This window comes from Amblyomma americanum, chromosome 2 (assembly GCF_052857255.1).
Source record: "Amblyomma americanum isolate KBUSLIRL-KWMA chromosome 2, ASM5285725v1, whole genome shotgun sequence".
Classification (NCBI taxonomy): domain Eukaryota; kingdom Metazoa; phylum Arthropoda; class Arachnida; order Ixodida; family Ixodidae; genus Amblyomma; species Amblyomma americanum.
Genome location: NC_135498.1, coordinates 28,310,445 through 28,332,794, shown reverse-complemented (window position 1 = coordinate 28,332,794; position 22,350 = coordinate 28,310,445). Strand labels below are relative to the sequence as shown.

At 43.5% G+C, this 22,350-nt stretch overlaps 1 protein-coding gene across 3 annotated transcripts; it reads left to right on the top strand.

Annotated features, from left to right (window-relative positions):
* Nucleotides 1-1,521: 1,521 nt before the first annotated feature.
* On the top strand, nucleotides 1,522-21,509 carry Snr1 (SWI/SNF related, matrix associated, actin dependent regulator of chromatin, subfamily b, member 1). 3 transcript variants are annotated; one of them, XM_077653617.1, is made up of 10 exons: nucleotides 1,522-1,721; nucleotides 1,841-1,946; nucleotides 6,475-6,601; nucleotides 8,617-8,748; nucleotides 13,810-13,947; nucleotides 14,552-14,679; nucleotides 16,625-16,791; nucleotides 17,465-17,655; nucleotides 18,350-18,481; nucleotides 21,231-21,509. In XM_077653617.1, exons 1-10 carry the CDS (start codon nucleotides 1,641-1,643, stop codon nucleotides 21,268-21,270), a joined length of 1,242 nt encoding a protein of 413 aa, XP_077509743.1. In that variant the 5' UTR covers nucleotides 1,522-1,640; the 3' UTR covers nucleotides 21,271-21,509. The 3 variants fall into 3 exon arrangements, with proteins under 3 accessions (XP_077509743.1, XP_077509744.1, XP_077509745.1); XM_077653618.1 differs by lacking the exon at nucleotides 8,617-8,748 and having other exon boundaries at nucleotides 1,528-1,721; XM_077653619.1 differs by lacking the exons at nucleotides 6,475-6,601; nucleotides 8,617-8,748 and adding an exon at nucleotides 6,207-6,333 and having other exon boundaries at nucleotides 1,528-1,721.
* The last annotated feature ends 841 nt before the right edge of the window (nucleotides 21,510-22,350 follow it).

Below are 22,350 nucleotides of genomic sequence, written 5' to 3'. Positions count from 1 at the left end.
GCTCTCAATTTATCCGAGGCATCACATAGCCCAAGAGCAGCTGCGTATACGGACTCGAAGTTTGCTGCTGGGCTCGTCGACAGGATCTACCAAAACGGGTCGTAAAGGGGCTGTAAGCCCCATTATATGGTGAGCCCATATAGAAGACGAAGTAGTTGAAAGTAGTTGATTTGCCCATTTGAGAGACAGAGAGAGAGAGAGAGGAAAACTTCATTAAAAGAAAGGAAAACAAAAAATGAAGGGAACAATTAAGCTCCGCCTCTAAAGAAGCCCTATGGGCTTATTCTAGTGTAGCATATCTGTAGAGGTGGTCTTTGTGGGTATTCGAGTCAAATTTGAAGGCTCTGCGTGGGCACTAAATTTAGAAATAATTTTTAAAATCGCTGCTCGTAGTTGATCTTGCAACCGATTGGGGCGACATACCTCAGCGCGCTCCTCCTACCCCGATGACGTCGGTGGGCAGACGAAGCGAGCCATGGGGCGAGCCTTGAAGTATCTTGAAGGCTTGCCCCTTAATTGGCTATTTCGATATTTGGAAATTTGGCTATTTCGGCTAGTCACGTGCGCTGGAAGGGGTCGCTTAGACTGCATGCTTTTCGACAGTGCGTGTATTTTGGCACGATGGAGCCGAATTTTGTCGAACCAGAGCGGCGAGGGAAATCGCGTTCTCGAAATTCTAGAAACTGATATGGCTATTCTAACGGCCGGCTACAAATCTCGAATTGCAATCAGGTGCCTATCAGTTAAAAAGTGCACTATTAAAATTTAGTTAATCACTGTACCAGTTAAAATGATTCGCCTGTTTTCAGACGTCCGCCAATACTGGTGTTAATCTGCCGCAAAAAGCGCAAAAAGCGCAAAAAGCTTCTTTTTATCTAAAAAAATTTGTTTAAAAAAATTATTGATCACCTTTCCCGAAACACCTAGTATATGTCATTTATGCGTCCAGTAAGTTGGCTGGCGGGCGTCTTTCTTGTGCTGTCTGGATGTAGTGTCTGTGTTTTCTTAAGCCGATCAGAAAATGATTCCAGCAGTTTTTAGAATTTCGAAGGTGCCGTTCTCGTCACCGCTGCAGCGCAAGAAATTTTGGAGCCTCACACGTGCGAATGAAAGGAAAAGGGTATTGCATTTTTTCCGCATCAATCTAATTGATCGTTCATAAATATTTTTAATGCCATCTTCATTAGAGTGATCACAAGTTCATAACACAGTAGCACATGGTAGACGTGGTGATCACCAAAGTGTTGCCCGAATGAGAGGTGTAGCTAGCTCTCCCGTGACGTGATATGGAGATGCTGTTGAAATAAACTACTGAGGTGTATGTATGTAATATTTCGAAGATAAGGGTCCTGGAAAGAAAAGGAATGGGTGATATGAAGCGAATTAATGAAGAGGTACCGTGGTAGAGGACTCCGCAATAATTTTTTGACTTACAGCAACGCCAACATTCCGGAACCGAAACTTGTCGCACTAGTTTGTTCAAAGACAACACAAGCCGGATCAAATCCAACCTCCTGAGCCGTTGGCGGCGTCCATTAGCGTCTTGCGCTTTCAGGTCTCGTTGGCCGAGTCAGCGGCGGAGTTGAAATCTAGTTGTTTTTCTATTCTGATCAGTGAAGTTAACCTCAGAAGTGTTCAAAATGACGATGAGAACATTTGGAGACAAGCCGACTGCCTTCCAATTGGAAGAAGAGGGCGAATTCTACTATATCGGTTCGGAGGCGAGTAGGCTTTGTACGATGTTTGAGTTTCATTCGCCGGTATCCCCACGCGGCGAAAGCTCTTCCTTGTCATCTTGTGTCCTTGTCCCAGTACGAATTGTTCTCGTTTCATACGACAGGTGGGCAACTACCTTCGCATGTTTCGTGGATCCCTGTACAAGAAATACCCGTCACTTTGGCGACGTTTGGTGACTGTCGATGAACGCAAGAAAATAGCCTCTTTAGGTAACCATTTATCTATTTGCTTTCGCACCGACCCTTTTTACGTGTCTTGCGAATATGTTACGCCAAGCGTGTTTTGGAAACTTCCGGTGCGATACCATGTTTGGTTGCAGCGGAATCGTGTTTGTGTTTCCGTTCTCGACGAGCAGACGCTGAGATTCGGGGAAATACCTCGTGTTGAGCTTCAGAAACAAACGGCGAAAGTGCAGCTGTAACCTTTCCGTGTGTGTGAAAATTGGCGCCAGCGAAGTGCCGTGTCAGTAAAGGAGCAGTACTTTGTGTTATTCCGCAGTGTTGATTTAGTCTGTGAACAAAGTTCTGAAATCGCCGAAGAAAAGATGTGATTGTAAGGACTGATTATTTAGCTCACGAGGAAGAGAACGATGTAAGGAGATCGGGATCATGCATATCGATCAAGAAATGCGTAAGCCTGCGCCTGAGCTCTTTTCTGTCATAGCGACCACATGAGAAAATTAATTGTTGCTTTGGGAAGTAGCGCAGTGATCGTTACATTCGCCCTTCCACAGACGTCCACACACCTGTCTAGAGCGCTCAAACGGCTGGCTCTGTCGTGCGCACGTGACATTCTTCGCTATGTGACGTCATCCGCCAGGGGCGCTAGCGGCCAGCTCGGCATTCGCCATGTTGACGGTTGCCTGCTCGGCCGCTGTAACGAGCCACAACATTTAACTCCTGATCTGTGAAATATGAGTATTTTGCCTCTTGTCGTAGATAATTTCTGACCCACCAGTAAAACCATGTGACTTTGTGGGTACGGCGTGAACTGCGCAAAACTGAAAAGAGCAGACACAGAAAAGGTTGTACTTCGTGAAAAATGTAGTGAAGAAGACGACAAAGCATTGTAGGCGCGGTGCTGGCGTGCATGCGAACTGAGGAAGTTTAGGTTTTGTAATGTTTGCATTGCGAGTAATCTGACGTGTATTCGTTCTGCTAACATAATTGGTCATCTCTGTCTACAGATACAGAAGTGACTATTTACCACTGAATCTAGCAAAATCTCTGCACAGAGCGTTGCTGCAAAGTGGCCTAGATTCCAAGTCTTGAGCATTAGAAGCAGCGTACGTTGCTACATTCAAAACGGGAAAACATTTGTGCTATAGTCAGATACAACTTAAGTCTGCAGTGAAGCTCCACCCACATTCACGATCGCCGCACAGATTTCCTCCACGATATTGTTAAAACTTGTCTTGTTACCTAAACAAAAAACTAATCACAAGAAAAAAATTATAGGAGCTAGAATTTTGATACCTGGCTTGTTTAATATAGTCAAACGTTAAAAAGTTGATTTTGTTTACTATTACGATGAGCCAGCGGAGTTATACAGTATGCCGCGGATTTTGGAACAGTGTTAGCAACTGCTGTTTTTTTTTTTAGTTGTATTTTACTATAGATCTGCCATTCGTGCTGCGAGTGCATGAGAGGATGTGCTCGACCGTTCTGTCACATAAATAAGGCAGCTATGACGCTTTGCCTTTTTGCTGGCATAGTGTCTGAGAAGCTTCAGCAGTTTGCGGAATACAGCCACTAGAAATATGAGTTATTGCGGCATCGGTTTTGGAGTTTAGGTAATTTTTCATGCGCTCATTTCCACGATATGTCGTGAATGAATAGCAGAAAGTTGTTAAGTGTTACGAAAAGTTTTAAGTCGTGTACATTCTTGCGTGCAACACAGCACAAGCTAGCGTAGCTGCTTAACCAAAACATTGAACAGGCAGCTTGGTTATATCACGGCATAGAAGAATTCAGCTACGAATTATATGCACACAGAGCATTTCACAAGGAAAAGTGGCCGTTGCCGCTTTTAATTTTTAATGATGTGGATAAATGTCATGGATCACTAACGATATAGGTCGGGCACCTCACTGCGTACGTGTCACTGCGCGAGCCAGCATGAAGTGACCACCAACATGGCGTGCTAGCGAAGACGGCGCTCGCGCCATCTGGTGTCACGGCTGCAGTGAATACCACCTATAGCATTTTGAGACATGAGAGGCTAGCCACGATCCATGCAAATGTGCAGGCTCATTAAGATGCTGCTTTGGCCAGGGCCATTTGTAAATAATGCCCATTTACTCTCCACTGTGCTATTCGAGCACTGTAGACAGTGTGTGGACGTCTGCAGTGTTGTTGTATTGAGATTCTCAGTCTATTTCTCAGACTATCCTCAAAGTGTTAATGCACAGAAACTGCTAAGTTTTCTGTGCTTTGAATGAATTTTATAATGTTTTGTGAAACTTGACACTTATACCACATGCATCTCACCTTGTTTAATTTCCATAGCTCTTGCCCCTTGTTCTTTTGCATGAGATGCTGCATTCCTTGATGACTCGAAGCTTTCTGTGAAGCTAACCACAAAGTGTGCCGTTCCGTTTATACTTGGTTTGTGTGCCGATCTTTGGATGTTCAGCCTATAACATAAACAAGGTAATATAGAATGTGGTTTGGCATGTGCTGTTTTAAACTCTCTTTTTTCTGGTAGACTTTAGGCATCGGTATGGGGTACATTTTAAGTCGTGTAAGAGGTCTTGGTGTTATATTTATTTTTGCTGAGACATGTCTTTGTACGGGCTGCATGTGAAATTGTATGATAGTTTTTTTTAAAGATGATTTGTGGTGTGTTCATGGAATTTTATGGTGCATAATTACTGTATTGCACTCACGTAGCTGTAGGCTTAACTGGTAGTGCATGGCCATAACTGTTAACACGCACTGCTTGGGCCTTCCCAGATGTACTGGCTGAAACCTTTATGGCCTGCCTTTCAACTTGCAACCCATCTTCCTGTGGCGGATAGAGAGCCTTTGCGGTTGCACCTCGCTGCACCACTTCGTTTCGTTTCTTTGTGTATTTGTATGCGTGTGTGTGTGCGCGTGGAGAAGCCTGCCCTGTCCTATTTCTCCTGTCTTCCGTGTTGTTTATTTAAAATATGAAAATATTCATTGCTTCCTTTCTGCATCATTGAAACGCATTTGTTGCTTCCGATTACACTGGCGAAGGAAAGCCCTGTTCGAGGAGGTGGGCTCTCACTTGAATTCATTGCTTTAAAGGAATGCCGAGGACAAATCAAAATTGGCCTGTATTGACAGATTACCGCATTCTAATGACCAAGAGGTTACTTTGATTGAGAACAGAGCATTTATTTGCTGGATGAGGCTGAAAAATGAAGTATAGGTATTACTGCTGCTAATTGGGAATTAAAGGAATATACTTGTGCAAAAAAGGGGGACCGAAAAAGAGACATAACGGCATGACAGAGCACTGTGGTAGCTTGGTTGCGGTTTCTAAAAACTGCGTTGGCATTTGTAAATCAATACATAAGTTTGAATGGATTCGCAGGAAATGCAGTGTTTCATTTTTAGGTTATATTTCCTCAGCAACGAATGCAACTTTGGCTGCCAAACAAACAACACAGCCATGGAGAGCCTAGGAATCTATTTTTCAATTCAAACAAAAATCTGATGAAAATTGTCCTCACTGTCTCTTTAAATGCATCATGAGGAATTTTAGCTTTGTTTTAAAGTCCTTTTCATTGATTAGGAAGTAGTGTAACTTGCTGTTTCAAAAGAACCAGTTTGTATACATGTTGGTGCTTGGTGCTATTTTTTATGTTATGTCAGGGGTGCATTTCAATAATTTTAATGTGGCATTTAATGTGCCCTCAGTATCAAGCACAAAAAAACAAGTTTGACACGAGCCGTGTGAAAGCTGCAATATCAGCAAAACTAAATCACAAGCTTGAACACTTACCTGACCATCTCTTCATGGTGCATGCATTAATCAGCTGTGCTTTAGATTGCACTACACTATATTATACATCATAATATTAGGTTCACTATAATCAACATATTTTAGCCTATGTATGAGACAACACAGACATAAGCAGCCTAGCAGCGATGCTTAGAAATGGCACTGGTACATAGTTTTTTCGCTTATTGAGCTTAAATGAGTTTAGAACCAAGCTGGGAGTTACAGTGGTGAGAGATTGGTGTCTTAAGCGACTCAGGAAGATTATAACGGTCATGAGCATGTGCAAGTGTGGTGCATGTGGCTTGGTGAAGGTAGTTCTCACTGACAAACTGCTCTCATCCTTTGTGCCTGCTTTTTCCTTGCCACGTGCGAAAGAGACTGAGTGAATAATTGCTTTAGTCCCCGTTGGCGTAGCTATTACGCAGAAGTGGTGCAGGGAGGTGCCGAAAGCCACTGCGCTCCCGCCTCTCTTCCCTTGTTGCATATCTCCGCCACAGGTGTTGGGCTGCACATTTTGGCCACCAACGTATCCCTTCTGAGGGTTTCTGAGGTGGATGAGATAATAGCTGGAAATGATGAGAAGTACAAGGCCGTGTGCGTGAGCACAGAGCCCCCTGTGTCCAGGTGAGTTGCCGATTTCCTGACCCCCCGTTTCTTTTCCTTTTTTCCCCCTCCCTTCCTTTCTCTCTCTCTCTCTCTTTCTCTCTGCTTGACTTGTGTGGATCCTGCTGCCACCACTGCTGCTGCCGTTGGGGCCGTGTTCAGGCTTGGGTCCACACAGTCTTGCAACAAGCATCAGCCTGCTTAGAGCCACTGAGGTGGATGAGATCTTTGATGGCAAAGACGACAAGTACCGTGCCGTCTCTGTGAGCACGGAGCCTCCAGCGCCCAGGTGAGTTTGCGCCCTATGGTTAATGGTGATGTTGCCGACTGGAGGCGTCCCGACCTGTGCTTGCCTGTCCTGGTCGTCCATGCGTCATCATCGTGCTTATGCCAGGGTGCTCCTGCAATGAACTGCACGTCTGCACTGGCTTTGGGAAGAGGTGATGCTTGGTTGGAGAAAAAGGTTTGGTGGTGTTGTCTGTTAGCCATACCTATTAGTGGTACATGCAGGTTTATGTAATGGTGGTGGCTGTGTGCTAGTTTGCGCAATTTTATCTTTTATTTTCTGTGGATATTTTATAAGATAGCTTGGTGGCGTTGTCTGTTAGCCGTACCTATTAGTGGTATGTGCCGGTTTATGCAATGGTGGTGGCTGTGTGGTTGTTTGCACAATTTTATCTTTTCATTTTCGTGAATATTTCATAAGATGTTTATTTTCTTGATCAAATGCTTGCCGGCTTTAATAACATCGTCTTTCCTTTCTTTTTCTGGTGCCGTCTATATCATATAACTATATGTAACCTGTTAATGCGTAGACAGCCCGCAATCTCTGGATGCATACATTGTGCTAAGTGTTGTGGGAAATAAACATTGCCCTAATTTTACAAGCATGCAGTGCTTGTTTGGCAGACTGCAAGTGCAGCCTGAACTTGTGCTCTGAGTTTCACACCAATGTATGCGCTACATCATGGCGCCTTGAATTTGTTCTACAGTAGGTAAAAGAGCCTGGTAGTGCAAAGATTGGGGTATAAAATTGTTGGCGTCCAGTACTTCAAGCTGTGCTAATCTCTACAATGCAATGAGAAATAATGTAACACTAAAAAAACTCTGAAATGTGGCTTCATCTGCGTTTTGTGCATGTGTCGCCATGGTCGCAAGGTTAGTGGTCGTGGTTAGACAAGTACTCATGTAGGCCTGTTTTGAGAGGGAGGTGTTGTGAACAAGAGATGTCTTGTATTTCTTATGTAAGGTATACAGGGATATCTCTTGTATGACAGAGTTTTCGTGCATGATCATATGGGCATAGTATGGGCATCTGGATATGAAAGTGAAGGAGCATATTGCAGTTAATATGCTTTAAAACAACAGCTATGTAAGGGCAGTGAAACTGAGTATGCATCCTGGCTTGTATGAGGCTGGCGGTTTTTAATCACGGGCTTCACTGGGGTAGTGCTCATGGCTTGGCATGTATGACCAACACTGTCATCTGTGGTCCTTATTCTGAGTGCTGGTTTCTGTCACACAGTGGTAGAAAACTTTTACTGGTGATAATCTCTAAAAAGGGGAGTGTTAGGAGTCCCTAAGTGCACAGTAGACTTCTTGTACCTTTTACCCTCTATGTGAAGAAAAAAAAAAATGGGTGCCAGCGTGGTTTTCCTGATGAAAATTTATGGCTTTGGTGGGTGCCCTAACCCAACGTCGCCCCTTTAAATTTGCCAGGTAAAGGACATGGGTTTTTGCTGCGGCTGATCAAAAATATTTAGCATGTACACTGGTACCTGGATACTGTGTGTAAATTGGAAAGCAGTAGTGGAGCATTGTGCTTGCTGTTTGGGATTCTAAGAAAAAAAACTTCAGCCTCTCTCCCGCTGTGTTAGTAAACTTTGTTTGCACACTTTAAGAATCTGATTAAGTCAGGGATTTGAGACTGTTGCCCTGGCTTTGAGGCTTTTTTCTTTTAGCGCTTATGTGGAAACTCAGAAATGCATAAAATAGTGTTGCTTGGATGTCAGTGCCAGTAGCCTTTGTGGTGTATGACGCCAGCACTGTTGTATGTTTAACCATGTCTAGACTTCCACCATGTTCTCCCGACCTCATTGTTCTGTGCCGAGTTAGTTCACTTATATTACAGAAACACTGTTTTGGTTGAGGTCGCGCCTTGTGAAACAATATTTAATGCGGAGAAAAGTGTTGCTTCACAAGAATCTTAGTGGATAGTATGACATGAAAATAACTAGCCTCTCAGTGGCGTTTTCTCACCAGTGCACTGTTCTTGTTTTCTTTTTTTATCACTTTTATGTGAAGTGGACAAGGGTTTGTCATTAAAACTCAGTCTTGCAAACACATCAACAGCTCAAATGGTGCCACTCATACACACAGGAGACAGCAAGCTAAATTTTCAGTTAAATTGGATGCTAATTCACACACACCAGAGAAGTGAGTACAGGTTCTGTCACCTTTTTTAAGCGGCCACTGTCCGCCCTTTTCTGAATGCTTGTGACGTGGGATTAATGCATGTCAGACATTTCTTAATGTTTCACTCTAAGGTGGTCGGGATGTTTATAAAGAACCTTTTCCTCTAAGCCTGTCGCTCGAAATACTTTTTAACCTATTTGCACACAAATGCATCTCATGCTTTTGCTGCTTTCAGTGTTCAGAGAGTAGTGTTATAGCTGCATTGAATAAAAAAAATTGATCTCGAGGAAATCTAGATGAAAATGCATTGTGTGTTACAGCCCCATTTTGCTCAAGTTAAGGTGAGGAAAATTTGGTTCTTTTTCTCATGTTTCAATTCTACCCTTGGGGTGTGGAGTATTGAGAGTACGGTGTCTGGCTTTGGAGTCACCTGTTTTTTCATTCCATGCTTTTGATCTATGAACGATATAATCTAACAGGCAGAAACAATTTTCACATACCTAAGTTACCAGTTTCACCTCCGAGTTCATGCCCATATTCTTTTATGTTAAGCTACTGTGGATTTTATGTGACATGTATTGATAGGCTGTGGTACTTGTTAAAACCATATAGCAGGTGTCCTAGCTAACTTCAGCCAAGGTTTACAAATATATCAGAGCATAATAGGTGGAGGCAACTTAAACATTCTTGCTGACCACTCTGTGTAGTAAGTTAAAGTGTAATTATGTTTTGTTCAATTGAATAAATACATAAATAGAAAAAAAAAAGAACTTTTCAGCTGTCGCATTTTCAGTGAAAATTTCATGGTCAAATTGCAAAGTGTTTCAAGAAACCTCCAGTTCATCGCTTACAACTTTCACGTGTTCTGTATGCGTTAAAAAGAAAACCTGTGCATAATGGAAAATTCCGCGTGGCTGAGCACTCATGCACCACAACAGCAGTGCTCTCAATCGTTGAATTGGGGAATGTAGCCAGGCTTGCTGTTGTCGTGGACGTGATGGGGCAAAAACATTGATCTGAACGCTGGTGGCAAGATTGTAACCCCTGCGACCTGGTCGCATTCAGTGCAGAAAACAGCAGCTACAATGATTTTCAGTACAGATGTGCAGACCGAAACACTAAGCAACATTTGTGGTCACTGGCCAGCATTTCACGCTGGAATTTCATGTCTAGTGTCTATGTTCAGACACATTGCTTTGCTTCTGAAATTTATTTCTCTCTGGCCCCGCACAAAAGACAAGGTTAATTGGAGAGACATCGGAGAGGCTTTTGCCCTGCAGTGGGCATAGTCAGGCTGATAATGATGATGATGGCCCAGCACTCCTGACTGATGTTTAGGAATACTGCTTAGTATTTCATTTTGGACCGAATCTCGCTGCCACAAACCAGTGCACACGCCGTTTCCCGCATTGAATGCAAGTGTTATATTGTTGTTGTTATCCTAACAACCAATGGCTCATACACTCTGGGTCATAACAAGGCGAATCAGGAGGACATTTTCGTGGCAAAATAAAAAAAGGAAAGAAATGGTCAGGTGTTGCTGTCAATTTTGCCGCCGGCACCAACTTCATTTTTTTTGCCCCATCACGTTTTTTCCACTATCGAGCATGGCTACGTTCAATAAATTTCATTTTTAGAGCACTGCTATCATGGTACGCAAGCGCATGGCCATGTGGAATTTTTTTCGTTTCTTGCAAGCTTTCTTTCCAATGCAGAAAAAAAATAAATGATGAATTAGAGATTTTTGGGACACACTACAATTTGGCACTAGAATTCTCACTTAAAACACATAGCTAAACGTTAGCATTTTAAATTTCTTTATCTATGTATTTATACAATTGAACAAAATATAAAGATACTCTTGACTTACTATATATAGGGGTCAGCAGCATGGTTGAAGTTGCCTTTGCTTGTTGTGCCTCGGTATATTTTTAATTTTTGGCTTAATTCAGCTGGGAAGCTACTGTTTATATTGATTACCTACAGCCACTCGCAGACAATTCTGGTCTCTTGTGTGACATGCCCTGTTGTATGCTTTAAGGTATGATCATTGGCAAATGCTCCCTTAATGCTTATTTTTTCAGTTTTGCTTACAACTGGCTTAGACTGCTTTTCTACTGTACCTTGTGCTGATAAGCAACATATAATGAGCTTTATAGTGCTTTATGCTATTTATGAAGCTCTAGTTCGAATGCTCTGTTGTGACAGTGAAACTAAACATGTTCAACTAAGCATGCTATGGCTAGGTTCGAGAGGAAACGAAAACCAATGTGCCAGATGAAAGTGATCAGATTTTAAATTATTCCGATTTTATATTTTTGAGTAACTTTTTTTCTGGCTGAAGCTCAAACAGATAGTCCAAGATAAACTTCAAGGGGTTCTGAGGCAAGATCTATCTAGACTGATCGATTGATTTTCAAATACTGTACCAGTTTTTGTTTGACCAAAGAGATGATTCTGTAGTGGTGAAGACCACAAGTGAAGCCCTAGATTTCATCCCCAATTTTGCTACTATAGTGAGTGCAAAACTGCATGCATTATTTCATGTCAGTCACACATTGTTTTGAGCGCTTGAGAGGTGCTACAGATGAAGAGCTGGAAGTGCTGAAAGTGTTCTGAAAAATCACAGCTAAAAAAGAGAGCGTTGAATGTACTCGGGTCTTGCAAAGACATTCTTATGCTGCCCAAAACAGCAAGGCTCTCTAGCTAGAGACACTGGGTTACGCTTCACCAATTTGTGCACTGCAGGGTGCAAGATGTTACTGAGAGCTAGTGCTCCTTGAGTTACCTTGTGCAAGGCTGCACCGCTGGTCGACCTGGACAGAATGTGAAGCCCATTCTAAATCTTGGCATGGCTTCCAGTACACACTCTCTTGAACTGTCAAAGGTTTATGGGGTACGGATCACCTGAAGCCAGTCACCTGCTGGAGAATACGAGGCGATTGGGTTGCTGAGTTACTGTTCTCGAGCATGTGCATCCTGTAAACTTTTGCTGGCTACTTTTGAACTCTGCACTTACCAGCCTTGAAATACAGCTGTGATACGTGCAAGATCTTGTGCAGGTTCTTTATGCGAGGGTTTTGCTTGGCGTAACTGAAGTGGTTGCCAGGCTGTATGCTGCCCATTTGATAGGTTATAAACGCTGAACAATTTAGTCTAGCAGCTGTTTTGGTTACTCCTGCTGAAAACTAGGCTTTTTGCATTGCAAGAACGACTCGACACACACACATAAACCAAACATAAAGGAAATTCAACACTGTAAATTGTTAGCATTTGTTCTGATTGAATAAAATATATAAAATTGGCCCTTGCTGTGATGCAACAGTTATGGTTCATAATGTGACGGAACTAAGATTGGTGGAAAAGCACTGCAAGCAACTGATTGGCCATTTCTGGCTGGAAAAGAGCACATGTCAGTTGTTGCATTGCTGTTCGTCTTGGGCTGGTTTTCAAAAGTGAAATTTTTTGGTTTCAGAGATTGCGAGGCGATCTGTCTAACTGGACTTAGTGTTTCAGTTTAATGTGTCTTAGCTTTAGGCGCCTTGTCGAGTAGGCCGATTTAATGGCAAGTACAATTTTGCAAATTGTTTTATTGTGTACATGTTGCAGCTCTTTCAATTCATACTGGCTGCTGAATCTAGTGGTCCCATAATTCAGCTAACTGAACTGCTGAAAAATTTATGCCGCTAGTTCATTTCATTGTGTCTGTTTATCAGTACTTCTACTCATTCACCATATAAAGTGGGCCGTTTGCATACCGTGGGATACTTGTTGTTGGGCTAGTTGGTTAGGATCCATGCTAGCAGCGCACTAAGGACGAGGCACAAGAGCAAGAAGTACGACGGGACGAGGCACTGATCCCGTCGTACTTCTTGTTCTTGTGCCTCGTCGTTAGTGCACTGCTAGCATGAACAACACAGCGTACCACAGATCGTATATTCTGGCAGAACTTAGGAGCTTATCTGTGATGAGAAATGACTGCTGATAAAATGGTGATTGTCCTGCTTCGATAAAAAAGTGAAAATATGCTTCACTGATGTGCCATTCATGCAAGCAAGGCAGATAAGCGGAGAGGTGCTAAGCATTGCATTGTGTTTTCTTTATCTTTGTGGGGGGGGTCATAACTTTGCTTACAGTCTTGTGTTACAAATGTGAAATTTTCCTGCATTCTGGTGAATGCTACAATGTCACCTAATGGAAACAATCAAAAGACTGCCGCCACCCAGATTTGTTGTGTGACTTTGCAGGTTTACTGTATTATCATGCCAGACCATTTTGCCATCTTTTAGCTGCTGTATTCCAAATCTGATTGTGGACCACTTTAGCATAGTGTCCGTTAATGAAGCAAAATGAAGTATGTTATTAGGGATATCAAATAAGGTAGTGTCATCGTGATTTAAATTCATTGTTGCAGCTCAGTGGCTGCATCATTCTGATGCTGTACATTGTTATGTGTGTGTTTGGCTGTGGTGACCTCGCTTTGTTTGGACAAAATGTAAACGTGCTTGGGTTGTGAAATTTTTGTTTCTTAAAGCAGCCTCACCTTGCAAAACCGGTCTGGAGCCTTCCACTATTACGCCCCTTGCAGCCTAAGTGTAACTGTGCGACCTCGGTTCACATTACTGTGATGCGTGTTACACACAACGCTTTGTGTGTCGTCTCTTTCTTGTCCCTTTTCAGTATGCCGTTTTCTGCCATGTTTACTAGTATTCACCAGCTAGCTCAACTACATACTGTCATCGAATTCCAGTCACACTTTGTCCTCCTCTAGCCTCATGATAATTAAACTGTGTTCATACCACCACAGGCAGATTGAGAAAGGAAGAGAAAATAGCAACATTGTTGCGCTTTAGAGTCCATTGCTCTTTTTTTTACTTCATGTACAGTATTGCCACGCTGACATTTAGGATAAGGATTGTGTGACTGAGGCTTGTGAAAGCCACAAAGTCTCGATGCAATTTGATTTATGTGCAAAATTGTGGCAGTAAAGTGTGTTCATGCTCTTTAAGAGTGAGCGGATTTTTTTTCTCTCTCTCTTTTTAACGGACTTGTTCTCTTTTGTGCATTGCTTCACCTCATCAGGGAGACCAAGTCCAAGCGTGGTGCCACATGGATGCCAACTCTGCCAAACAGCTCCCATCACCTCGACGCTGTTCCCTGCTCCACGCCAGTGAACCGGAATAGAATTGCACACAAGAAGATACGCACGTTCCCACTCTTGTACGTCTCACTGTATCTGTTGTTATGAATCCTAACTGCTTTCTGTGCACGTTTTACTAGTGAGCAGGATCCTTTTTTTTTTTCCCCTGACTGGCTTGAATCCTTCATGGCTTGAGAACTGCAGGAAAAAAGGTGGCCACCGCTAGGGCCTATTAATAACCATATATGAAGCATATAGTTGGGATCTTTACAGTATCTTACTGCGAGAGGTAAGCTAAGAGAAAAGAGATCTGGTGAAAAAATATGCAGCAGGACTTGGAAGAGTTAGGAAACTGAGAGCATAGCAACATGTGAAGAGTGAACAAGTTTGCCGTACACATGAATGTGCCCAGCTCAAGCAAGTACACTATGCTAGCTGTCATAGCCGTCACGTTGCTGTCTTCTTTTGTAGGTATTGTGTGTAACCAATTTACTAGAAGCATTTTTTATTTGATACTTTCTCTGAACTCTGGATGCTTCATTGACAACTGTGCTTTTCCAGTGGCATTGAAACCAGGCTTTTTTTCTTGGCACGTGCCAAGTGTTGATTTCACTGTTGTGCATCCGTGCATAGAATAATAAAAATGACTGAGGTGTGATGATGGCAAATTATGGAACCATTCAGGTACGATGACCTGGACCCAGCAACACTGCATGAGAACTCTGCTCAGCCTGAGGTGCTTGTTCCCATTCGCCTGGACATGGAAATTGAAGGACACAAGCTACGCGACACGTTCACTTGGAACAAAAACGGTGGGTTTGTGTCGACTAGATTGCAGAGCCAGTGCACTGCTGTCATGTGCCATGTTGCTCTCTTTGTCACAAGGCAAAGAATGCAGAAAGGTTGTTTCTATAAGCTGTATAGTGAGGCTCTTATAGCATCTGGAAAGTGCAGCTGATCTGGAACTGATTTCTGCCGACGAAAAAACTTGTTGCTCACTATTAGCCGTTAGGAGCGCAAGGAAGAGGTTGCACTTGACCCCTCACCGGTCATCATCTTTCATGCCCTTGCAGTCGTGCATGCCAGCAGTGTGGATGCATCAAGTTTGAGTGTGGCACAATTTCAGAGGCTGGGAATTTTGCTTACTCTTTGAGATTGAATGCCCGAATGTGAACGCGCCATGACACCTTGTTCGAGGACCACTGTTCAAGCTCGTCTTCTGGAAAGCCATCTTGCTTGCTAGTGTGGCAATGCAACTTTTGGATGCCTTTTGTGGTCTTTATGGCACACATCTGTGGTGGAATCCAGCTTCACTTGTAGGACATTGAGGCCAAGGGCACCACAAGGCCTGAAGCGAAAGGAGAATAGTGAATCCAGTAGTGAAGAGCGACTTTAGTATGGCAACAAAATAACACAAGTTCTTGTTTTGGCTGCTTTGCAAAAAGGGCTAGAATCTGCTTTGGTACACCGATTTCCCAGGCCGCACTGCAGATGTTTTCTGCTTCCAGTTTCTGGTCCACGATTGTATTGAATCATGTTCACGTATTAATATGTGCTACGTCAGCAATTTTGTACCAAGAACAAACTGGTCAATATTCCTTTTACAATGTTGTTGATCTTGTCGGCTTCTGGCACTGATGGGTTTATGCCCTTACATCGACAATATCCTTGATGTAGTAGGTAAATGGCTCGTCCACCTGCACTGGTTCTGAAAGCAGCACTAGTTCTGGAAGAAACCCATGTATGCTCGGCCTCATGGAGGTGGAACAACTAGTTGGCAACATTGGCAAGATAGAGGAGGATTTTGCCGAGTTTGATGAGTCGTCCTACTTGTAGGCACCCACTTGTTCATAGGAAAACCAGTCGTCGACATCGTGGTCATCAGCTCCGCTGAAGGCGCTGGGGTCGCATTGCCGGAGCGCAACAGAACACACGATGGCAGGCGGTAGTCGGGCTGGTGTCCTCGGGCATGACCGACGTCGAGGCCAGGGGGACGGTTTCGAAGGTCCAGTGCGAAATGGCCCACATCTCCATGAAATGTAAAAAGTCTAATCGAGGTAGTCATAAGAATCTGGAAGGGTGAACAGGCCAGTCCTAGCGTTCATTCTGTCTCTCAGAAGGCCTTTCACTTCGGTGTCATTGTTGTCGCTGTCGGATCTAAACGCATGTGTTGGCTATGCCACTGTACAGTCCTTTTAATTAAGAGCCCCTTGGTTAAGTTGACACGCAAGCCTGCTTTAATGAAAATTGTGGAGATAATTGTCTGAGGACCATTTGATTGCATGAAAAGAACAAAATTTTCAGGCGTAGAGTTTGCAGCCACATTGCTGTAATTCTTGCTTTGCAGTTCTTAAGTTTGCAGTAGTTCTTGCTGTGCCTTGTGGTATTTAAAACATGTTCAGCATATTTCATTAATTTTTAAGCCTGAATTACATTGGGGCAGTGTTCCGAAGTGCTAAAAGGGGGAAGCTTAACTAAAGTGAAAACTTTGAAGTGTACAGCTAAATTTAAATTCTGTTTCTCTGGGCTTCTCGCCCTTGTGATAAGAAAAAAAGGACCCCCAAGGGTGCGTAAAAGCAACACACAGGACTGAAACTCTATATAGTATAAAGTGTTTTGATCTTGGAGCTATGCACATGCGAGCGCTCTTAAGAGGTATAGCAGTGATGTCTATCATCATGATCAGTACTGCTTGCTACTAGTGCTCTTTTGCATAGCATTCAGCCTAATGGTATTGCCTTGTCTTCACCATTGCAGAGTCGCAGATTACCCCGGAGCAGTTTGCTGAAATCCTGTGTGATGATCTGGACCTGCCTCCTCTTTCGTTTGTGACAGCCATTTCTCAGTCAATACGCCAACAGATTGATGCTTTTCCAACCGACAACCTTTTGGATGACCAGACTGATCAGCGTGTCATTATCAAGGCAAGTTGCCTGAGTTAGCTAGCTGGCAGGTACAAGTGATAGAAAGGGTGGAGCTTCTGATATGACGTGAATTGTGACTGGCTGGTTCTTGCAAGTGTTTATATCCTGGGCTCTGCATCAAGCAAAAAGTTTATTTCCAGGAGTTCCAAAAAAATTAAAGGTGGGAAGTGCATAACAGGCTGGTGATGCCTATTGAAGTATAGCAGCTGAGCGGTTTAGACCTGCCACGGCGGCCGAGTGCCTTTGGCATTTGGCTGCTGAGCCCAAGGACACAAGGATCAAATCCTGGCCGTGGCAAGCTACATTGTGGTAGAGGTAAATGTAAAAATGCCAGTGTGTTGTGCAATGTAGGTACGTGTTTAAAAAAATCCCGGATGGTCAAAATTACCCCAGAACGTTCCATCATGGCATCCCTCCTACTCCCACATGCAGTCTCAGGATGTTAAACACCGTATGCGGTGCTTGTTGAGGTGTTTCCTGTCAAATGGCAGAGCAGGTTGTCCGTGACAAATATGCCAGCCAGTTAAAAAACTAATTCACATTCCCGAAACAGCTGTATCCCATCTGCTGTTGATGTGACTAGTATTTAGTCCACCTGTATGTACATTAATTTAGTAACAGCACTGGAAATGCATTGGTAATGTTACTCATGTACCTTTCATGTTTTGTGCAGCTTAATATTCATGTGGGCAACATCTCCCTCGTCGACCAGTTTGAGTGGGACATGTCTGAAAAGGAGAATAGCCCTGAGCAGTTTGCCCTCAAGCTTTGCTCAGAACTGGGACTGGGTGGCGAATTTGTCACTGCCATTGCCTACAGCATCCGCGGCCAGCTGTCGTGGCACCAGCGCACATACGCATTCAGGTGGGTAGGACTGGTCCTTTACAAGTGCTTTGTGCAGTCAGAGATGATTTGAAGGCTACCCGTCGTTCTGGCCCAGCAGTACCTGTAAATTTGCTTTGATGGTCACATATCCCTAGAAAATAAGACAGTGCATGGTAGAGGAACCAAATAGCTAGCTTCTGTCACACATAGTTTATTGTCTTGTCTAATAATCGGGGCATGCTTAATGTTTCATCGCCTGTATACTGCCTTTTTATTTTACTTCATCGGAACTGCAGCCGATTTCGTCAGCATGTCAAATGCATCATTACTCTAGCTGAAACCATCAGTTGACAACATATGGCCGTTGTAAGCGTACATTGTGGTTTTTAAGCCCCTCACAAGTGGGGTAGCCACCATAGTTTTGTAAAAAGTGGGCTGCAGAAGAGGGCAGTAATCCTGTTATTGGCTGCAATACTTATGTTTGCAGTTCCAGAAAGTTTTGTGGCTGGCATTGTGGTGAGATATCGGCAGTTTTGTGCCAAGTGCGAGCACACTCGCAAGGCCATTGACTGCATTTTGCTGTGCTCATTTCTTACTTTCAGCAGCTGGAAATCTTTTTCCCTCTATGCCATTGTTGAACTAAAAGGACCTTTGTCCTTGCTAATCACACACATTATCATGCTGCAAGGTTTCTTTTAGTTAGGCTGATTGCGTTGCTTGTGTATGTGTCCAGTGAGGCACCACTGCCAACTGTGGAGCTTCCATTCCGGACTCAGACTGAGGCCGATCAGTGGTGCCCATTCCTGGAGACCCTGACCGATGCAGAGATGGAAAAGAAGATTCGGGACCAGGACAGAAATACGAGGTGAGATTTACTGAACATAACCTGTGGCTGTATGGTGACCTTTTATGCATGACAACTGGTTGGAAGTTTTATCTACTGTCATGAGTGCAGCTATTCTTTGAAGCTCTCTCAACATGCACTTCATGCAAGATTAAACAGACAGCAGTGTCACTCAGGTCACTGCCATGTTGATCTCCTGCATCCTGAATTGGCTTAGGGAATAAAATGCCTACATCAAAAAATGTCAGTGAGTAATGGCAGGTAACATTGGGAGCAGTGCCACTATGAACAATGTGTGCTGAGCAAAATTGTGTTTAATGTACTTTTTATTATGGTATTTGCTGTACTTGCTCGCTTAATTTGCGCACTTTTTTTCTATAAATTAAGGCCTCAAAAGTGGGGTGTGCAAATTACACAGAAATTTTGTGAACACGTCCTTAAAGACTCCACAAAGGTCATAACACGCAATCAATAACCCTGTATTGCTGCTATATGTCGACCCCCAGGCTCGCACCTCTCGCTGGCCAAAAAAGTGTTGACTCCGAATATAAGATGCATATCCCCTCCTGCCTCGCCCCATGTTGTGTAGTTCCCTGCAGGATGGCATGATTTCACGTGCGCAGCTCAGAAAACGCGCAACGATACAACCGCGAAGCCACAAGTCGGAGGCAAATGGAAATAACAAGCAATAAAATGACGCCCTCGCGTGCGGCCTGACTCACTAGTGGCAAACCGAACAGCAAACGGTTCGGTAGTTTTGGATTTCGGCACGCACACAACTGTTCGTTTGGGCAAGTTATCCCCAGTGCGAGCGGGCTAGGTAAACGGCACGCAATTTGTCCCCTTGCCACTTTCACCTTTCGTGGCCACACACGGTGCCATTGCCGCGTCGATATTCCCATACCTGCCTTGTGCGCATCGACGTGTGTGCTGGTAGTCTGGTGCAGCAGGGAGCTTGAAATATGCAATTAAAACTAATGAATGCTCAATTAGTGCAAATAAAGGTGATGCAACTGTACTTTAGGGCTGTAGCATGGAATCTCAGATGAAACAAACGTCCGTGGACACAAAATTTGGTTACAGTGAATAGGCAGTTCTTGACCATTTGTGAGATGACTCTGGAAGCATTCTCCTCTATGGGGACATACATGTAGGGACCCACGCGGCGCACATGACACGCACATCGAGAGGAACGAAGAGCAACTGCTGCTTGCGTGTCTCTGAACGCTTTTTGTGGTCTCAAAGGATGCTCGTTTCCTACCAGGACTCTTAATTATTTTCCGATGAATAAATATGGCTGTGGTTGCCACGCTTTGGACTGCCATATACATTTCGCCATCGTCAGAGTTCCTTCAACCGCTTTTCGAATTAATCGGGACGAGAAGTGTAACTAGCGTAATTTATCGATCTGGTGCCGCTGGCCAAAATGCAAACAAATTCCCAGAGTCGACTGACAATGTTCCAAACCATCAGGCAAACATGGTCCAGCCATTTTAGAAGTGACAGCCCACACCCTTGGAGTTAGAGAGCGCTCAGTCACAGAGCGAGGTGCTCTAAAACTACCAGTGGAACTTGTGAAGCCGACCTAGATGTATGTCCCCATAGAGGAGAATGCTTCCATTGCATGATTGAGTTCACCAAACTGTTGAAAAGTAATTTTTAGTGAGCATCATTCAGTTTTCCTTTTGGCTTTAGCGGCAGCTTGTAATTGCAAGAGGCTTTAAATGTACCGTAATTTCTTTGTTATCTTGCTGCTGTTAAAATGCTATTCCAACGGTTTTTTTGTTAACATATTGATAATCACATCAGATTTCTTAGAGTTCCCAATCTCCAGCACAAAAAAAACCATTTTACAAGATAACGAGAAGTATTTTAAAACAACAAAAATGCCATAAAACTGAAGCTATGCTTCGACCAAAGTATGATATCATGGATGCTGTCACAAAACCTATTGGGCACACGGCGATTGGCTAAACTGCAGACTGTTAATGATGGCGTGGATCATTGTATGAAATGTCAAAAATGAGCTTGAAATTTTTTCTTTTAGCAAACGCAGAGCAAATGTCGACTCGCGTGCAGCATGTGACATTGCAAACACAGGTTGCCCATAGAAATCACCCTCATTGAGGCCACAAAATGAAAAAATTTAAAGTTTGTGCTGGAACAAAATACTGCGGAAACTGTACCGTGAAAGACTCTAAAATCCGTAGCGGTCGAAAAAATGCCCGTTCTTTAAACTTGCCCACCATTATGGCTTTGCTGTTTGGCTGCTGAGCCCAAGGCTGTAGCGGTCGCATTTTCATAAAGCTGGAACGGAAAAAGCACCCATGTGCTGTGCGATGTCAGTGTACATTAAAGAACCCCCAGGTGGTTGAAATTATACTGGAATTCTTTACTATCGTGGCCCATGCATGCCTTGTCCTCTATAACACTTAGCTGAGAACATTTAACTGCACAGTTTGGCATTTACTGTGATACCCACCATAGACACAGTGCCGCGACACAGTGCCGCTTGAAAGTTCGGCTTGTTTGAACATTCTGAAAAGGGAAGATGCTTACAGGTTGTGGTGTTACTGAATTAGTTATAAATTTGAAGTATTGATCGCAGATTCTTTTTGGCATGTTGCTCAAGGCAGGCCTTTGCTGTCTGCATGGCTTAGCTGCTGTTAAAAAAAAAACTGCACAAGCAGTTTTAGTGAATGCTTCCAGGAAGAGGCTACAAAACTCAACTCATTTTCACAAAAATGCAAATATCTTTTCTTTTTTCCAGGCGCATGAGGAGACTTGCCAACACTGCACCAACTTGGTGATGTGGATAAGCACATCTGCAAGGCTGTGTCATCACGTCGGATCATGCTCATCGCTTCTCTTTTTAAGTCTATTTCTGATGGTTAATGTTTCTGTATATAAAGAATACACACCTACATAATAAACACTAAAAAATAATGGTGTCCTAGGATAAGCACTGTTTTGTCATCGTGATCATTTATTGTAATACTCCAGGTTCTTGGTTTCAAAATCATTTGCGAAGTAAAAACATGAAAGAAAATTTGTCTGCAATTTCTTGTTTTCACGGTTGGCTAACATTCTGTATTTTAATCCTGCTCACATCTTTTGAGATTCAGCATGGCTTTGCTTGGGGGCCTGAATACAGGGACTTGTGTTTTTATGTGCCGGATTTTTTAAAAATTTTGTGCGCGAAATACTGGCCTAATCGATAGCAAACAGCGCTCACAAGGTAGAATATTATTGCCTTAGTTGTTTGAGATCTACATAAACATCGGTACTTGCCTGTAATTGGTGGAATTAGCGAGAAACTGCTTTTGGCTACGAGTAGTTTTTGCAGATGCGAGTCAAGCAGCCGGTCTCACAGGCTGCGCCATCTGTGGATGAACATGCAACTCGCAAGAGACGACTTATGAGTATGTGCAATGCTGTTGATGTCACATTATCACTGCGGTATTTAGTAGCAGAAGCAGTGATGTTCCTTGTGATATTAATTCCGGTGGGCAGGCGAACCTCATCTTCGAAGAGAGCGCGCTTCTCGCATCCACCGAGCCGAGACGTCGTCCGCCTCGCCGTCAAGCAGATGGCGCAGCCTGTGAGACCGGCTGCTTGGCTCGCGTCTGCAAAAACTGTACTCGTAGCCGAAAACAGTTTCCCGCTAATCCCACCAAATACAGGCAAGTATCGATGTTTATGTAGATCGCAAACAACTTAGGCAATAATATTCTACCTTGTGAGTAGCGTTTGCTCTCAATTAGGCCAGTATTTTGCGCACAGGAATTTTTTAATATCCGGCACATAAAAACGTGTAAGTCCCTGTAGTTCAAAATGGCTTGAAAGTATTGCGGCCATTGTAAGTGTGTGGGAGATGCACATGCATGAAT

Coding starts and splice junctions, on each gene's coding strand:
- Snr1 (XM_077653617.1), top strand. CDS start 1,641: ATGACGATGAGAACATTTGGAGACAAGCCGACTGCCTTCCAATTGGAA. Junction 14,680..16,624: donor GTTCACTTGGAACAAAAACG/GTGGGTTTGTGT, acceptor TCACCATTGCAG/AGTCGCAGATTACCCCGGAG. Junction 17,656..18,349: donor CAGCGCACATACGCATTCAG/GTGGGTAGGACT, acceptor GTATGTGTCCAG/TGAGGCACCACTGCCAACTG.